At 43.1% G+C, this 20,421-nt stretch overlaps 1 protein-coding gene and 1 non-coding gene across 2 annotated transcripts in view; both read right to left on the bottom strand.

Annotated features, from left to right (window-relative positions):
• Positions 1–20,421, bottom strand: part of LOC126413094 (glucose dehydrogenase [FAD, quinone]-like) — a 155,616-nt gene that overhangs the window by 109,153 nt on the left and 26,042 nt on the right. Inside the window, exon 3 of the mRNA XM_050082989.1 lies at positions 18,134–18,393. Within this exon, the coding sequence (XP_049938946.1) occupies positions 18,134–18,393 (260 nt within the window). The remainder of the gene's footprint in view (positions 1–18,133; positions 18,394–20,421) is intronic.
• On the bottom strand, positions 18,794–18,868 carry Trnas-uga (transfer RNA serine (anticodon UGA)). The gene has a single exon. It is a non-coding gene; the product is annotated as a tRNA-Ser (tRNA).

Genomic DNA, 20,421 nt, shown 5'->3' with positions numbered 1-20,421 from the left:
TTATTTCCGCAGCTCGAGCAAGTTTGTTTCGGATCTAAATCCATTTATACTATTTTACTTTTATCCTTTAGTCATTTTTGTGTGGTTGTTTTGCTAAGTGAAAACGTGTTTTCATTCTGAATTACTGAGTGATTGTGCTGTGTTACCTGCAATTAGTTCGCACAGAAAAATAGGTAATTACACTAATAGGTACTAAACCAAGCCTTCAGAGTAAAAGGTGACGACGCGGTGTTCCGTAAACATCGAATACTTATACATTAGAATGTCAAAACACTGATCCTCACAAGCAGTTGGTGTAATTGACATATGGCCATACTGTTTGGTTAAGCAGTGCGAACTCGTTCTTTGGTCCGCTAAAAGCTAACGCCCGTCCTCGGCTATAATATAATTATATTTATTCTGTACAAATAACGCCTCAAATTCTCATCTCTGTTTCAGGAAACTGCCAGTGAGCGTTTCTCGTTATTACACATGTTTTATTTTACCCAAATAAAACATGATGAATGTCTGAATTTAATCAGTACTGCAAACATTTTTGTTTCATATAAATCCAAAAGTTATTTATTTAAGTGACTGCAATTTGTGTTTCATATTCACTACATACCACGTTCTTCCGTTCTGTTTACCTCCAGCATTTTGGTTTGTTTGTTGCTCGTATATATTGACTTTTGTTTTATTTGTATTTACTACTGTTCAATGCTGCACATTCCTTTATACAGTTATCTGTCAACGCTTTCATTTTCACAGTACAAACAGGTGCTTCTACGTCTGTGATCTATGGTATCCCTAGAGCGCGTGGTAGACGGTTCCTCCAAACGTACTACATACGAAGAGTTGGAACTTAAAGTGGCAACTATTTATTCACAACCGATACAAAAGAGTTACATGTTTGCACCTGTTACTGTCCTTCAAAGTAGTCACCAGCGTTGTGTAGAACCCGTTGCCAGCGATGTGGAAGGCGGCAGTATACCGTTAGCAGAGCCTGTTCTGTTGATGGTGCGAATGGAGCGGTCTACTGCCTGTCGAATCTCCGGAACAGTTCTGAAGCGAATGCCACGAAGTGGTTCCTTCATCTTCGGAATCAAATAAAAGTCACAAGGACTTAAGTCCGGGGAGTATGGTGGATGGTACAGTACCTCCAAGTCCCAACGACCGAACAGGGCAGCCTCAGCTTGCGCTGTATGCGCCCGCGCATTGTCGTGCAAAATGATGGGTGGGTTGCGCAGAAGGTGTCGCCGCTTCTTTCGCAAAGCTGGTCGCAGGTGATGCTCCAAAAACGAACAGTAATACTGTGCATTAATGGCCTGCCGTGGAGGATAGTAATGGGTTAGGATAACACCAGTCGTTCACGAGCATCACCATAACTTTAGACCGCTCTATTCGCACCATCAACAGAACAGGCTGTGCTAACGGTATACTACGCCTTCCACGTCGCTGGCAACGTGTTCTACACAGCGCTGGTGACTACTTTGAAGTTGCAAACATACTCTTTTGTATCGGTTGTGAATAAATAGTTGTCACTATTTAAATTCCAAATCTCGTATTACAGTTGCTTCCTCTGGCATTAACGGATCGTGGGACGAGTAACTGCCATTACGTCTTTGTGCGTGTAGGAGGTAGCGTAATTTCACAATCATACTAAGTACTAGAGGGAGTGTATTTATAGACCCCTCTTCCAACCCTGTGAATAACAGTTCCAGTTCTAAGTAGATTTCAACAAGACATAGACTAAGTATTTTCTTCTTTTTTCTTCGAGTGTCTGTTAGTTAAACCAATAAAACCCCAATTCCTTAAAGGATCGAAAGTTCACGTATAAAACAATTTCAAACAACTAATTACTTTACGAATGGGTTAACTCAAGCATCGTGAAAAACTATGGAAAAGGATTGAAATTATGTTTTAAGTTTGTTGAAATTCGTGACGTGCTATAATTATCGAATGCCAGATGAGTATAGTCTGGGTAAGTTAGGCCCCGTTTTAAACAAAAGCTAATTTTTCACACATTTCAATGACTATGTCATCATATCTCCGGAACTATGTGGCGTACGGTTATATTATTTTGCAGGAACATTCAGTAGTATATGCGAATACCATCTAAAAAATGTGTTGCGAAAGTAAATACACATAGTTTCTGACACTAACGCTGTCTTGTTGTGCTAAATATTTAACATAAGATTTTACCTTTTAGTGGGTAGATTATGACAACTTTATAGATTTTTAGATTCGGTCAATAACTGTGCGAATTTTGAAAATAAAATTTTCGTTGTCTCTGGTAGCCGCTAGATAGTCGACTTGCAACTGGAAATGTGAACCGTGAATCATGATCCATAAACCGGAATAAGCGTTTAGTAACACAGATTGCTCATCATTTCGTCTTTACTCCATCGTTAGTCTAAGAAATCTTGATAGTGTTAGACCGTGATAGTGAAAGTAGCGTTCCGTGTTCCTCAAGAAAGCGTGGCATCAGGCTTACTATTGAAGATATACGTAAAAGATGTGGCAGAAAAAAAATCACCTTTGATACCATAGTTCAGTAAAACATTTTTCATGTTTCAGTCTCTTTTGACATATTTTAAGGCAAAATATCAGCATTGTTTTACACATTTCTTTTTACAGTGCTATCATTCGCTTTAACCTTACTTGCGAAGCGCTCTCAGGCTAACATTTCTTCTGTTATTAAAAATAATGACAGACTCATAAGTTGATAACGAACCTATCGTCATGATAGTAAATGCAGGCTCTATAGCAAGAGCAAAATTCTATATAAGAATAGTAAACAATAAGACGAAAATGCGGTGCGAAACATTCCGGAACAAGCAAACCAAACTGGGCAACAGTGATTTTCTTGGCAATTAATTGACACTGAATTTAGGGCAACTTTATGGCCCTGTATCGAATACGTCACTCGTTTTGCTAGATCGGCGCCATTTACTATTGTAACGTACAATACGGGATAAACAAAAATTTAAAATATTGAGATACATTGTGTGCACAGTCAAATGAAAATGAGAAAAACATATGAAAAGGTTCACAAAAATGCAGTTTCATTGTTCATTCAGCATGTAATAGAAGAAGACAGGACAAAGCAGACAGTCTCTTAAAAACATTACAATTAGCATATGGGACAACTCCGCCTGTGTGATCGTCAGGACAGTCAGCTGAAGATTCCACCAGTAGTTTGCCATCATGTGCTTGTCCCATCTACCTTGATATCGTTCTTCCATCACCTGAAAATCTTGATGGAATATTTCACCTTGTTCCTAGCTGTAGTCATCAAGATTGTCCGGAAATCTATCAAGATGGCTGAGCCTCTGTGGAGGTAGTGAATCTTAGTGCTCATATTAGTCCAAAAGCGTTTTAAGTTTCTGAGCATGTTTTGCACCAGTTCCACATAATTAAGTGCTTTATGGTTACCTAAGAAATTCTTGACAACAGAGACAAAAATGCTCCTGGCAGACGCTTCAATGCAATTCATAACCTTAATGAATTCCAAATCAAGTATAAGCTTCCGAATTTGGGGACCATCAAATATACCAGCTTCTAATTTTTCATTTCTGAGTCCAGGGAATGATTTGCATATATATTTGAAACAGTCACTATTTTTGTCCAATGCTTTCACGAATTGCTTTATTAGACGAAGCTTGATATGAAGTGGTGGAAGAATGATTTTGTTCTTGTCAACTAATGTTTCTTTTAGGATATTAGCTGCTGCTGCCGTAAAGCTAACTCTTGATGGCCATGAAACTTTTTCCCAGTGGTCATGCTTTGCTCTGCTGTCGCACATGCAAATAAAGCAAGGGAATTTTGTGTATCCACTTTGCTGTCCAAGCAAAAAGTTAGCCGTTTTTAAATCAACACGGATAGGCGATTGGTGTTGACTATAACGAAGTATTCCTCATGAAATTTCGTCGAGTGGCCAATTGGAATGCATGCACAGCAGTTACCATTATGCAGCAAGACACATTTTAGGCTTCTGGTTGAGCAATCGATAAAAAGCCTCCAGTCTCGAGGTTGATATTTTGGTAATCCCACTGCAGTAAACAAGTGCACCATCTTGACTGAAGTATGGAAGTAGATCTTCTTATCTTGTCCGGTAAATTGTGATTTTTGTTCCTGATTGTAGACAATTCTTCTCATTTAGTCTAGATGCCAATTCAGAAGACTCTATAGAAAGACCGGGGTCTCTTATCAAATCGTTAAGCTCTTCCTGACTGAAGAGCTGATGTCTTGTGGAACTTCCTTCGTATTCACAATGAAATGATCGTATGGCATTGTTGCCCGGGAGGCCCCATGCGGGGGAGTTCGGTCGCCGTATTGCAAGTCCTTTTTAATTGACTCCACTTCGACGACTTGCGAGTCAATGATGATGAAGGGCACACAACACCCGATCATCTCGAGGCAGAGAAAATCCATGACCCCGTCCGGGAATCGAACCGGGGACCCCGTGCGCGGGAAGCCAGAACGCTACCACATAGAATTCAGATTCACTACTACTAGTTTTCAAGTCCTGCAAATCATCAGCATCTGAAGAAAATAGTTTTGGCTGAGTGGTGAACACTGGTACAGGAATGTCATCGCTATGTGGCACAGGTCTCCTTGCTGATTGTAAATGGGGACATTCCCACTTACGCTTCTTGTAGCGATTGAAAACTTTTACATTGACAGCGCAAAAATAACAATCATTATGGCGGTTTTTTTGCTATCGCCACACCATTGGTGCTCCAAAGTTTAAATCCCTTCGTTTACCATTAGTTCACAGTCGTAAAGACTCGATACAGCTTTCGGAAACCTTATGAGTCCAATGTTTATCTTGGTCTCCCAGTTTAATCCCAAAATACGCAAGATAGACATGTTTCACAAAGTCAATAATGTTCTTCCGTTGTTCTTGCGGAAGGTATTCTCCAAAAACTATAGCAGAACACATTCCTAAAAATTGTGAGACACAAGAGGACGTCTCAAATTACTACCACGTCCCATAATCTCACTTTTTCCTCTATAACGTGTAAAATATAAGATGTTACATTTGTACATACCCAATCACGAAATGTAAAATGGATAGGCACACAGAATTATGGAATTCACAACGGATTTACTGATAATTTAACGATTAAACGCTGCATGTTAGAGATAGCCTGATCTAAGAAACAAGAGCCAATTGGGCAAAGATTTTTTTTTTTTTTTTTTTTTTAAGGGCTGTGTTCCGCACTTCAGGGCTTGTGTTACGCACTGCAGGGCTTGGCAATAAAGTTTTCTGCGAGCAACCTTCTAGAGGAACGCATAGATTGAGACAGTAAATTTCGTGAGGGGTCAAACTGCACACACAACCACACAAGAAACACATGATAAGATCATACAAACATCGATTCGCCCCAATAACTAACTAATCAAAACTATTTTTATTTTTACATTTTCCGCCAGATTTTTAACTTCTTACCAGTTCACCGGCGTGATTCCAAAAACTTTTATCTATATAAAAGAATTTAATATTGAACGTTGTATTTAACGTAGTACGTTTTAATGACTACCGGTATCTCTTCGATATTCTGAAGTTGTAAAGGCCTGCTCCTGTTTCCAGAATATTCCATGGAATGAGATGCTCAACATTCTGTTCGTCCCTAAGGGCGTTTCTGAAAGTCGTTAATCCCAAAAATCTCTCATAAGGCTTTCGAGAAGACTACATGGAAATCTCAGAAAACATGTAGCTGGTAATTTATTTGTCCGAGGAACGAATGGGAGTTGTTATACTGCATTCAGCCGACCGAAAATACACTACTGGCCATTAAAATTGCTACACCAAGAAGAAATGCAGGTGACAAAACGGTATTCATTGGACAGATATATTATAATAGTACTGACATGTGATTACATTTTCACGCAATTTGGCTGCATAAATCCTGAGAAATCAGTACCCAAAACAACCACCTCTGGCCGTAATAACGGCCTTGATATGCCTCGGCATTGAGTCAAACAGAGCTTAGATGGCGTATACAGGTACAGCTGCCCATGTAAGTTCAACACGATACCACAGTCCATTAAGAGTAGTGACTGGCGTATTGTGACGAACCAGTTGTTGAACCACCATTGACCAGACGTTTTCAATTGGTGAGAGATCTGGAGAATGTGCTGGCCAGGGCAGCAGTCGAACATTTTCTGTATCCAGGAAGGCCCATTACAGAACCCGCAACATGCGGACGTGCATTATCATGCTGAAATGTAGGGTTTGGCAGGGATCGAATGAAGGGTAGAGCCACGGGTCGTCACACATCTGAAATGTAACGTCCACTGTTCAAAGTGCCGTCACTCCGAACAAGAGGTGACCGAGACGTGTAACCAATGGCACCCCATACCATCACGCCGGGTGATACTCCAGTATGACGAATACGAATACACGCTTCCCATGTGCGTTCACCGTGATGTCGCCAAACACGGATGCGACCATCATGATACTGTAAACAGAACCTGGATTCATCTGAACAAACGACGTTTTGCCATTCGTGCACCCAGGTTCGTCGTTGAGTACACCATCGCAGGCACTCCTGCCTGTGATGCAGCGTCAAGGGTAACCGCAGCCATGGTCTCCGAGCTGATAGTCCATGCTGCTGCAAACGTTGCCGAACTGTTCGTGCAGATGGTCGTTGTCACGCAAACGTCCACATCTGTTGACTCAGGGATCGAGACTTGGCTGCACAATCCGTTACAGCCATGCGGATAAGATGCCTGTCATCTCGACTGCGAGTGATACGAGGCCTTTGGGATCCAGCACGGCGTTCCGTATTACCCTCCTGAACCCACCGATTCCATATTCTGCTAACAATCATTGGACGTCGACCAACGCGAGCAGCAATGTCGCGATATGATAAACTGCAATCGCGATAGGCTACTATCCGACCTTTATCAAAGTCGGAAACGTGATGCTACGCATTATTATCATTATCTTTGGTCAGATAGAGTAATTATTTTTCGATTATTTTTACGTATCACCTTCTTCACACCGCCACCCTGTTCCTAAGGCTACCAGCGGTTGTTGTATCATCATAGCACATAACATACGTAGCAAGTCAGGTATTTATCAATTTTGGGTGAAATAAATCCATACATTCCAGAATTAAATATTACCACTTCCTTACCATCAAACCTCCTACGTGGGAGTGGCAGCGGCGTATTACTCCCTCGCCCATTGGCTTCTGCTAATATGTCTATCAAGTTGGGTAGAAATTTCTCCGCCGGCGTGTGGCCGAGCGGTTCTAGGCGCTTCAGTCTGGAACCGCGCGACCGCTACAGTCGCAGGTTCGAATCCTGCCTCGGGCATGGATGTGTGTGATGTCCTTAGGTTAGTTAGGTTTAAGTAGTTCTAAGTTCTAGGGGATTGATGACCTCAGATGTTAAGTCGCGTAGTGCTCAGAGCCATTTGAACCATTTGAAATTTCTCGTCATCCCAGTGTTTTGAATATATATATACCAAATACACAAATAAATACATCCATTTTTATATACAGAGTGTGATAAAACGATGCCGCTAGACTTCGAGCGTCCTGGATGATGTTTTGAGGAACAAATTGGCACTAGGCAACCCTGTCTTCGAACATCATCCAATGAGGCCACAAGCTGTTTTGTCATCCACTCGAAAGAAAAACTGAATTTTTTCGCTGATAAAACGCAAACGGAAGTCGTCACAAATGGGGCTGACAACACTCAGATGATGTCTAACACTCCAAAATTAGCGCAGAACTCTGTGTCGGCGTACTATCTCACGTTTGATCCCGATGCGGACACATAACGTTGACCCATATAACGACTACGGCGTGTGACGTAACTGGGTGACCTTTCTGGACACGCATTCCTATCCTGAATTTGTTCCTAAAAACTCTCTCTGCAGCCTTTGAAGTTTGTTGGGCTCTTCTTGTTACACTCTGTATATACAGAGTGTTCGGAAATTCCCGTAACAAACTTCTAGGACTTGTGGCGTGGAGTGAGTACAAAATGTTTTGAATAGGGACCCATGTTCGGAAACGTGCAGTTTCAGTTCTACGACAGTTTCAGTTCAAATGTGTAACTCATCAGCTTCTGCTTAAGGAACTGAATTAGGCGTAACGCAGTACAATTATTAGGGAACAATTCGAAAGGAATCATAACGAAACATCCACTTATCACTTAAGCTGATTTGTTTGTATTAACACTTCAATAGTACGTGTTTACATTACTCCAAAACAAAACAGATCCCAGCATACTGTAAGTACGGAACAGCACTGATGCATTACAGCAGCAGCTCAATGGGGCGACCACGATCCTTGTTACAGACATTGTACCTACGAAACATGTTCCGGTACACACTCTCTCTACCACCTGGTGTCTCTTCAGTTTGTAGTGCAGCTGCCAGAGCTCGTGCCAGTAGATTTTCCTCTGTCGCTACAGGAGTCTCGTAAATCAACCATTGCATAAGACGCCACAAGAATCAGTCCATAGGAGTTAAATAGGGCTATCGCGGCTCCACGCGGTCTGACCATCTCGGCCTGTACACTTGTCACTATAGCGTCCGTTGAGATGTCTTTGAACCACACGTGAGAAGTGAGGTGGTGCAGCATCATGATGAAAGCACATTTCCTGACGGACATTCAATGGAACAGCTTCCAAAAACGGGTCCAATGCGTTTTGTAGAAACTTGTATGCGAAACCAGTTATCTTGAGTGGAACGGCGTATGGCCCAATCATATGATCGTCCAGAATAGCTGCCCACACGTTAATACCAAACCGGCACTGAAACTGAATTTTCTCATTTTTAGAGTAATGAAAGGCGATCTGTTTTAATTGAAAAAAAAATCATTCAGCAGCCAAGATCGCAAAAAATATTTTTTATTTAAGAGAACCGGTTTCAACAGACTTTGCTTCATCTTCAGGTCTTAACAGCTTATGTTGTAAAAAATTTTCATTTTACGCTGAACCTCATGCACAAGGTGTCAGCTGGATAAAAATCAGCAACTTATAAAAGGTTTGTCATCGATAAAATATTTAAAAACGTAAAGCCTTTTATAAGAATAAAACGTTCTCGGTTTTCAAGCCGCGTCAATTCGAATATAATCTTCGAGCTTTCGATGACCATCTCCGCCGTCGTCGTCAGGAGTTCACTGACTGCCGGGGCTGCTACAGTTGCTCGCTTATATAGGCATGATGACATCATCAACAGCTAGCGGAGCTATTGCCTGTGGCAGCACCGATGACGTCAGGTGGTGAAAAGGGCAGGCGCCACGTTTGAAACTGCCGCTCCCTTGTCGTGCATCTGTCTTTGCTTTCTTTTGGTGTCCAACGCCCGCCCCCATGCCCTGCTGAGTGTGTACCGCTGGTCTCTGTTGAAATGGTTGTTGTTTAAACGAATCTCGGCCGTTTACTTTATAACGGAGTCCCAATATGTAGATGCATCAGCCAACACTTTTGTATTTTCGATCTGTATTTTATGTCCATTTTCTAGGCAATGCTCCGCTATGGCCGACTTGTCAAGCTCCCTTTGTTTTATTGTTTTACATGGTGCTTGTGCTCAGTACAACGCTCCGCAATCGTGCGAATTGTTTGTCCGATATACATGTTGCAACATTCACAGGGTACATCATTCACGTCGGACACTCGAAGAGCAACATATCTCGTATCTTGGGGGCGGGTTGGAACACAGTAAAGCATGGGCAACAGGGAGATTTAAATTATCTAGGTTTGAGGATGAGGTATAATCACAAGCTTGAGGTAGGGATTTTTGGTAGACATACGTTCACAGGCGCAGTAATTGATAAGACAATACCTATAAACACAAATTAGCGTTCTTCAAAAATGCCGTGCACAGAACTAATTCCATCCCGTTCAGTTCTCAGAACAAGGGTGAAGAAATGAAAACAATTACACAAATAGCGGTTTGATACAGGTAAAACAGATAGGATAGAATTAGCGTTAGAGCACAGAAACCAACAAAATCGAAAAAAGTTTAGAGTAATGCCAAACTGGTGAGGTTACGTAACAACAAATGGGTGAAAATTGCATTCTGGACGGACACCTGGAACAGATGCTGAAGCGTTAAGCCTGGAACAAGTGAGGTTTGGTAAGCCGGAGTTTATGAAATGAAGTGTCTAGATTGTTAAATGAAAGGCGTGGGGCAAAGGGGAAGGAAGTTTAAAGTAAGGTTTAAAGAGCATAATAATAAGGAGATTGGGTCATCGGCAGTGGCGAAACTTCAATAGTGAACAGCATTCGTTGGGTAACGTCACAGACAGCATGAGGATATTGCACTTTCAGGATAAAGGGAAGTGCGGAGTTTTTGCGCTTCAAGACGAGACTGCATCAGCGAGTTCAATGGAAAGACAAAAGTGTCAAAGGGCCATTCGGGGCAGATTTTATCGACATCCTCCTTGGGTAGCAGCCACCAACTTATTCGAATTAGCAGCGTTAGATTTTATGTTTTATATTTGACCGTTCTGACGGAAAAAAATCGCAGCACCAAAAATGACATTTCAGGAATACATTTGTTGAGGTATCGTATTTAATGATTACCATAGCAAGATTACACGTTAATGCGAATGCTAGATAAACCATTGCAGATGTGAAATGCTGGTAAATTAAAAACTTATGTAACCCCCAGAATGTCGCATGCAAGCATGAAAACGCGCATGTGTTGTACTGTACAGGTGCCGGATGTCAATTTGTGGGATGGAGTTCCATGCTAGTTGCCTTTTGTTGGTCAATACCGAAACGGTTAATCCTGTCTATGGATGACACTGGAGATGTCGTCCGGTGATGTCCCAAATGTGCTCCCCTAGAGACAGATATGGTAATCGAGCAGCCTAATGAACAACTCGATGCTCTGTAGAGCATGTTGAGTTTCAACAGCGGAATGTGAGAGAGCGTTATCCTGTTGGAAAACACCCTCTGCAATGCTGTTCATGAACGACAGAACAAGAGACTGAATTACCAGACTGACGTATAAATTTTCAGTCAGAGTGCGTGGGATAGCCGCGAGAGTGCTCCTTCTGTTATGTGAAATCTTAACCCAGACGATAAACCTAGCTGTAGGTCCAACGTGTCTAGCAAGCAGACAGGTTAGTTGCAGGTTCTCAACTGGTCTCCTAATCAACACACGGCGAAAATTGGCACCGAAGGAGATCGAACTTTCATGAGAAAACACAACAGACCTCCCCCTCCTCCATGCCCCCCAGTGAATTTCGCTTAACACCACTGAAATCACAAATGGCATTAATTTGGGGTCATTGGAATGTCCGCTACAGGGCGTCTGGCTCGGAGATGTCCTTGAAGTAACTGATTCGTAACAGTTCGTGAAATCTGTTAGTCAAGGGAAGACAGGATTCGGTTACGATTGTGGACGGGGCCGTAATCAGTTACTATTGGTTGCTTTTTACAGTTGCACACAATTAATTTTAAACCAGTAATTCCAGACTCAACAGTAAATAAAAATACCACACGTTATTAATGAAGGAATAAACAACTGTGCAAATAATAGTGTTTTCAGTGAGATACAATTTAGCAAATCACCATTAAATACAGATACAGCAGTTAATGTTTTAAAAGCAAGCCACTGTGATCTGGGCAGAAGGCCTTGCATGCCAGGAATGGCAATTAATTAAGAATTGTTTAAAACTCGCTGCAATTTACAAATTACAGGTATTGAAATATTAAAGGCAAGTCGCCACAAACACAGCAGAAGGCATCAGACGCCAGGAATGGCAGTAAATAAGGGTTTAAGGCTTACTGCTAAAATACAAATACCAAATTAGAATTTTAAGGCCATTGACCACAATCACGGCTGAAGGCCTTACACGCCTGGAACGGCAATAATATAAAAACTTGAGAAACCTGCTGTAAAACAGCAAATACAATAGCAAAGGTTAATTAAAAAAACAAGCAACTGATCAGCAAACGGGTCAAATAAGATGATGGTAAACTTTGTAACACCACCCTTAACATCTACTGAACACTAAACTGCTAGACTTATTCCAGAAGACGACCAGAACTATTAACTAGACATGTATAACCTTTAATGTAGGCATTACAAGGTATAATAATAAACAAAACAATAATAAAACACAAGGACCAGTATGTAAGTTCCTTAAAGGGTACAGAGGTAGATTATACTCGCAGAAGGTGTGGACTGCAGGAGCGTTACACTGAACTACTGACCATCAGACCTCCTTTTAGAACACACGTCTTACAAGAACCAAGGGGCCACAGACGGTGCTCCAGGAATCGACCTCTGAGAAGGTCCGGCAACAAACACTTTCACGAGCGATGAGATAGGCAGCCAAGAGTTGCATTCACTTCACAAGATGGTAACTCAGACTAGTGGCAGTCTAACGAATGACTAATGATAACCTTGCTGAAGCTACCTGACGTCCGTTAAACCAAATGCAACGATGGAACAATACGCCAAAGCTGGAACCGGCGATGTGCACTGCTTCCTCAGAATACTATGTTTAGAGCGCTCGGAACGAGAAAGGAATTACTACCACCAACCGGCCCCCAGGGCAGGTAACTGGGGCGTTAGCTGCCACCAGGCGAGAAAAATTACCGCTGGTTGAACTTAACAAATTGTAACAAGTTGAACGCAGTAAATAGTAATAAGAAGTCTAGGAAAGCTAATCAGATTCGCCTTCCCCAAGCACTCCACTCGCTGCTCTTTGCGACACCACGAGCAGCAACGCGAATCCAAGTCACTGGAGAATCGCGAGATTTCACTATGGTGGAGGTTTCTCTACTTGAATTGAAATGCACTCATCATAAAGCTTGCTGGGTCCGGTTTACGACGAGGTTGTGCACCCTCGTGACCACAGCGCTTCCATCCGGCAGTCCATGAGTGCCACCAGCGGTCCCGGCTCGTTCTGGCACTGTGCGGACCTGGCTCCTCCTGAGTCCCCAACCGAACTGGCCCACTCACACAATCCAGAAAAACGACGACATCGCCCCAAAGATAGGGCAACAATTACCACATATCGACAACCGCCACTGCTGCCACTAGCGGACAGGACACGCCTGCGAAACCAAGTGGCGCCATGAAACACGAGAAGAAGACAAACAACCGCAACCATGCCAACTAAACGATACCGTCTGGCGGAAACCTACAAACAGCACCAAAGCGATCCGCAGCACGGCTCAGTTCGTTCTGTCACTGTGGTGCCAGATGCTGCTCAGATAGCGCTGCAGATTCAGTAGGTCCCGCCACAGCCATTCGCCGAACACGATGGTCTTCCCTTTTGGCAGTGCCACGTGGCCGTCCGGAGTCCTGTCTTCTTGCGACTTTTCATTCTCATCATCACCGCTGCCGGAAATCATGTTCAATGGCTACATTCCTGCTAAGTATTTCTGCAATACTGCAGAAGTTCAAATTGAATGAGTTGTTTATAATGGTGTCTTTGTCATCTTCAAGGCATTCTTGAGTAACACCAACTCACCACGTCCATTCAATAACACTCACGATTGTTACAGAGTGCATTTAAAGCAAACGTATTTTGTATCCTCATAGTGGCGCTACTAGCGCCACTGTTACGCGACAAGCGCGAAATTTGAATAGACATCATCTTTCAGATGTAGAAACACGCCTAACAACTTTCGTTTTTGTATCACAGCTCCCTCTCGGTGTTGCAATTTTTTTTCCTCAGTGTCTGTGGATGCACAAGTTACACTATAGATGTAGTATCGATTTGTACAATTTATTGGTCCTTGACACATAAAATGTTCGTAGATTTTATGATAGACAATTGCATAGTTGTCTGCTACATTCGTGTTAGAGGAATGTTGTATCTTTGATAGGTAACAGCTGCTGCCTTTGGTCTACAACTACACTTTGAGATTTTAAAACACCAACAAGAGGTGTTCCAAGAAGAGTTTTACGTTTGACTATGGGTGTTTGATGCGAGGTTTTTTTTTGTCGGTGGCTAATGGCGTAGAAGGTTTAAGGAATATGGTACAATAGGACGATATACATATTTCTCATATGGTGGCCATTACCTGTAGTGTGACGATTTATTGATTGGGTTCCTTGTTTTTAGTGCTTGATGATGGAGTAACGTAGTGCCGAAACATACTGCGCTAAAAATGTCACCCATTTGGCAATTGGTGGCGTAACGTTCTCAGTGCCGAACATGTAATAATGTTGAAAAGTAGTTCTGTCAAAAGCTGCTAACATGGAGTTCTCTATAAAATGCGTGAAAGTGCGGTTTGTGGATGCAAACAAAAATGCAGTATAACGAAAGCAATATTCTTATTATGTGTTTAAATCGAGCACTTCACACACGGATCTGTAAGCAGCAACAAATATACGTAAGTCCACAGAACATCATATGATGAGACCAGCTACTATTTTACATGAAATTAAAACATGTACAGAATCGTATACTCCACGCAGTATTATGGATGCGAGCAGAAATCAAGCAGTACACGAGTAACGTATAAGGGACGATCAAACAGTTGCAGTTCGAAGACCGTACAATACAGAACCGTTATGCTAGTCAGGCAAAATCACCGTGAGCGTTGAGGCAATCACCCCACCGACACACCGACTAGATGATATCCGTTTGATAAAACATCATGTCGTGCTGTGTGAAGAAGTTCGTAACTTCCTGCTGCACATCTTCGTCATGCAGGAATCGTCGACCCTCCAAAGTGTTCTTGAAGAGACCGAAGGCGTGATAATTGCATGGAGAGAGATAAGGACTATAGGGCGACTGCTCGAGTGTCTTCCATGTGAGTTGGCGTAGCTTCTGCATTACGAAATTTGAGGTATGGGGACGTACGTTATCGTGTATCAGCAGCACCCCTTGTCGTATTTTTCCCGACTGTGATTTTCGATACATATGCTATCTCATACACATTACTCATTCTCCGATGGATGTCTGCCGGAGTTTATTCTTCTGCAGCCATGAAAGGAACAATAGTATGTTAGTCCTGCTTGGATGCGATTGTTAATGACGTCACCATAGTTCACGTTTCCGCATTTACTGCATGGCCATCGGAGAGACACGAACGCCACACTAATCTCTTGTCTAGATGTTGCTGCTTATACAGACTGCTGACTGAGGACGGTGTACTGAACACCCATTTCATAAGTATTTACTTCATTTACAGACTAATAATTATGGCTGTTACAAGTTTGGTTTTCGGGGCGCTCAACTGCGTGGTTATCAGCGCCAACTATTACAAGTCGTATGTTTTTAGGTTGTTTAGTGCCTCCAAGTACATGTGGCAAAAGCAAGCCATTAATGCTTATTTTTCTGGCCAGCAGGTCAGGTGTCGAAGTGTGGACGCGTATACTCAAAACGGTTGATCTATACTGACAGGCGTAGTCCACAAAATTTCAAGTTTTGTTCATTCTTGTAGGAAGACTGTTCAGCACAGAAGAAAACAGCCAACGCACTCATGTTTGTATGTATTAAGGTACCACACATAAAAACACCTGCACTTGTGCCTGTTACACCAGTGGTTCCCAACCTTTCTTAGACCATTACGCATGACTTCAATAAAAAATTATCTAGTACGACCTCCCTGCCCCCCTCCCCAATTCCCTCCTGCGTCTGTTGCCTCCCACTCCTCCCAACTTTAGCACCTAACTGTAGTAAGAAAGACTTTTCATGAAACACTTTTATTTTTAAAATGATGGAAGATGAACGATATTTACTTTATGTGTAGGCGGGAGGCGGCTGGGTGAGTGGGTTAGAATGAAACACAAAGGAATTCGTGGTGCATCGGAAGTGCTACACACAACTCCTTCTCAGATAAGAAAGCTAACTGTCCACAGTGAGGATACACACTTGTTACATTACATACTTCCACTGCCTCAATCCTTTCCGTTGTGGCACTTGCTTGACCAGCATACTGCAACTCCATTTGAAACCTTCAAAGTTAAAATGTGTGCACTATACTTACTGTTCGCAAATCACTTGATTGCTGCGCTCATTACTTCTGGATGTACAGAAATTGGAAGACTTCAACTGTTAATGTTTTGTGTCTGATCAGAGCCACTATAGTAGTAATAATAATAATAATAATAATACTGTGTAGAATACTATAGTAGGCCTTATGTAGTCACTGCTATATCGTACTGTCAATCAATTCACTTATCTGTTTCGAAGCAAGTAATGATGCAATTTCTGGACTACCAAAGGTACTATCTACAACTTGGAGCAGACATTTTCTTGAGATATTTAGCATTTTTTACGTATGTGGTTTACTTTCATTATCAGCGATGTTCGGGACAAAGTACAACATATCTGTGTGTGTGTGTGTGTGCAGTGGGTGGAGTATGTGAGGAACCTGTAACCTCCATCGCATTAAAGCTACCAAACGATAACTTGTATAACCAGTATTAGAGTCTTAAAAAACTGTGTTAATAGTAATGAGCTTTTGAAAATTATTTAGTTTCATGATTGAAACAGAATAGAATCGTTTAGTCTTTACCCCTCAGAAAATTTCATTTTACGTCTCGGGAGTAGTTATCCGCAGGTTGGGAACCACTGCGTTACACCCTGTACACCCGCATGGTATTCGCGCTACGTTGCATATACCAGGGCATTTCGAAAAGTAAAGATACAATGGCTCGCAGTCCTTAAATAGAACATTTATTTAGAAAACGTCAGTTAGATCTTATTAACTGGATCATTTGTTATTTTTCGACATAATCACCCCCCTTATCCAAACATTTGTTAAGTCGGTACACAAGCTTTTGTATCCCACAGTCATAGAAGGTTGCGCCTGTTGTTGGAACCACATTTCAACTTCATCTTTGATCTCTTCATCGTCGTGGAATGATTTACCACCAAGATCAGGTAACGGAAGACATGGAAGTCGGTGGGCGCAAGGTTCGGGCTGTGTGGCGGATGGTCCAATATGTCCCATTTGAATTGTTTGAGTAGTGCTTTGGTTACGAACGCTGTGTGAGGCCGAGCGTTGTCATGAATCAAGCGGACTCCACTTGTCAGCATTCCCCTGCGTTTGTTTTGAATTGCCCTTCGAAGACGTTTCAAAGTCTGGCAATATGCAGCAGCATTAATTGTCGTTCCAGGAGGCATAAATTAAACAGAAGAATGCCTTGTCTGTCCCAATAAACAGAAGCCATGATTTTCTTCGCTGAAATCGACGTTTTGCATTTCTTGGCTTTTGGTGAATTTGAATGGCGCCGTTGCATTGTTTGTTGCTTGGATTCAGGTGTATGGTGGTAAAACCACGTCTCGTCACCTGTCACAATGTGATCAGGGAACTCATCACCTGCTTCAGCATAGCGTGTGAGGAAGTCGAGTGCAAAGCCCATCCTTTTCTTTTTGTGTTCTTCCGTTAACAGTTTTGGAACCCAGTGCGCACACAATTTCCTGTACCCTAACTTGACAGTCACAACGTCATAAAGAGTTGTCATTGACACGTCCGGTATGATCTGATGCAATTCTTTCAATGTGAGACGTCTATTCGCACGAATTACTTCCTCCGTTCGCTGAAGAAGGGCATCAGAGATCACAGATGGCCGACCTGTTCTGTGTTCGTCATGAACATCGGTCCTACCTTCAGAGAAATGACGACACCATTTCGTTACATTTTGTCGATTCATGATGTTCCTATAAACAGAAACAATTTCTTTGTGAATATCCGCTGGTCGCTGACCTTTTGCATGAAGAAAACGTATGAAGGAGCGCACTTCGCATTTGGCGGGATTCTGAATCGGCGCAGCCGTTTTAAACACGACCTACTCCAACCAGAAGCAACGTTCAGCTGCCGAACGACCGCGAGGAGAAAGCTAACGGTTCAAGGTTAACACCAGTGTTGCCAACTTGCTCGCCAAAACTCTTCTGTTCCTCTGGCGTACGGTGTATCTTTACTTTCCGAAATACCCTCGTATACTACAGCAACGCCCTCTGCGGAAACTTTTTGATCGCTACTTATATGTGCAGTACACTTTAGAGCGTGCAACTCTTACAAGAAGTCGTAACCAGCAACACAATGCGATGAAACCGGCTGCTTTTTACTGCGAAAGTAATGCAGATATGTAAGACTTTAAATCACCGAACAGGAAAACATGATGGACTGATAAACTTGCAGAGCCGGCAGCGAACTGGGCTCGTGTTAGCGGAAGCCCTAGTACGATTTCAGCACCGCGGGCGTTTACCTTGGTGACTTGGGCGTTCTTGAGCACGTGCAGATTGTGGCGCGGCTTGCGCAGGAAGGCCCTGGCGGCGTTCCACCTGGTGCCGTTGCGCACGGTGCCGGGCAGCAGCCCGAAGCCCAGAACGCCGCCGCCGTCGCCGGCCGGCCACGCATTCAGGTCCTCCACCAGCGACTGGTTGAGCTCCGCCACCGCCTCCAGCAGCGCGCCCAGCAGCGGCTCCTCCTCTGCGAACGACTCCACTGCCAGCTCGCCGCCCACACCTGTGCGTATCGGTGTCACCCCCTAGTCCCACAACGCATATAGCTTACGATAGATGACACGTAGCACGAGAGTGAGTCAAAAGAAAACCTTAAATATTTTTTAAAATGTTATTTACTGTGCAGAAGTGGTACAAAGCTGTATCACTTTTCAACATAATCTCCCCCACGCTCAACGTAAGTCCTCCAGCGCTTACAAAGTGCGTAAATTCCTTTAGAAAACAATTCTTCTGGTAGTCCGCGCAACCACCCACGCACCGCGTGGCGTACGTCTTCATCAGAACGGAACTTCTTTCCTCCCATTGCGTCTTTGAGTGGTCCAAACATATGGAAATCAGAATGAGATTTTCACTCTGCAGCGGAGTGAGCGCTGGTGTGAAACTTCCTGGCGCATTAAAACTGTGTGCCGGACCGAGACTCGAACTCGGGACCTTTGCCTTTCACGGGCAAGTGCTCTACCAACTGAGCTACCCAAGCACGACTCACGCCCCGTCCTCACAGCTGTACTTCTGCCAGTTTGGAAGGTAAGAGACGAGGTACTGGCAGAAGTAAAGGTGTGAGGACGGGGCGTGAGTCGTACTTGGGTAGCTCAGTTGGTAGAGCACTTGCCCGCGAAAGGCAAAGGTCCCGAGTTCGAGTCTCGGTCGGGTACATAGTTTTAATCTGCCAGGAAGTTTCATATGGAAATCACTTGGGGCGAGGTCTGGTGAGTATGGTGGATGAGGAAGGCACTCAAAATGCAGGTCTGTGATTGTTACAACTGTTCTACGGGCAGTGTGGGGCCTTGCATTGTCATGTTACAAAAGGACACCTGGTGACAGCAATCCACGTCGCTTTGATTTGATTTCAGGCTGCAGATGATTTTTTAGGAGATCTGTGTACGATGCACTGGTGACAGTGGTCCCTCTAGGCACATAACGCTCCAAAATGACGCCTTTTTCGCAACAAAAGAGAGTCAGCATAACCTTCCCTGCTGATAGTTCTCTTCGAAACTTCTTTGGTTTTGGTGATTAGAAATGGCGCCATTCCTTGCTCGCTCTCTTCGTTTCCGGTTGGTGGAAGTGAACCCAGGTTTCCTCCCCAGTAATGATTCTTGCAAGGAAGCCATCATCTTCTCGTTCAAAGCGCCGAAGAAGTTCTTCACAAGCATCAACACGTCGTTCTCTCATTTCAGGAGTCAGCTGCCGTGGCACCCATCTTGCAGACACTTTGTGAAACTGGAGCACACCATGCACAATGTGGTGTGCTGACCCATGACTAATCTTTAAACATGCTGCAATGTCATTCAGTGTCACTCGGCGGTTTTCCTTCACTACGGCTGCAACTGCTGCAATGTTCTGTGGAGTCACAATTTGTTGTGCCTGACCTGGACGAGGAGCACCTTCCACTGAAATCACACTATTTGCGAACTTCCTACTCCGTTCGTGACAAACATGCATCACCTTACTGAACCTTCATTCGTCGATGAATTTCAATAGGTTTCACACCTTCCCTACGCAAAAACCGAATAACAGAACGCTGTTCTTCCCTGGAACAAGTCGCAAGTGGAGCGGCCATCTTTATACCGATACTGCGACGGTATGTGTGCATCTGCACTACGCTGTCACCTACAGGCCATTCTACACACTGTTTGTAGCACGCTTACCAACTTACAGCTAAACGGCGCGAAATTTCGATTTGTTATTACAAATTTAAGGTTTTCATTTGACTCATCCTCGTATATGCACAATACAGAGTGTTCCTAAAGGGGCTATAAAACTTTCAGATTTCATACAGACTTTTTCAAACGACTAAACTTAAAGAAACCGAATTATTTTTAAAATCTATATATTTTCAAATTGTTTACAAAACAATCTTATACACTTCAAAATTCACTCCCTTACAGGTAATGCGTTTGTTCCACTGGTGCCTCTATTGAAACATTACTTTTAGTCATGTTTAGAAATGGCTGACAGCTCTTCCCTCGTTTTTTCTTAACTTTTTCAACATTGTCAAGTCGGTGTCCTTTCGTGCACCTTCTCTTGTGTCATG

Source organism: Schistocerca serialis, chromosome 7, assembly GCF_023864345.2.
Source record: "Schistocerca serialis cubense isolate TAMUIC-IGC-003099 chromosome 7, iqSchSeri2.2, whole genome shotgun sequence".
NCBI classification, from domain to species: Eukaryota; Metazoa; Arthropoda; class Insecta; order Orthoptera; family Acrididae; genus Schistocerca; species Schistocerca serialis.
Note: the sequence above shows the minus strand (reverse complement) of the source record. Positions and strands in the feature narration are given on the sequence as shown.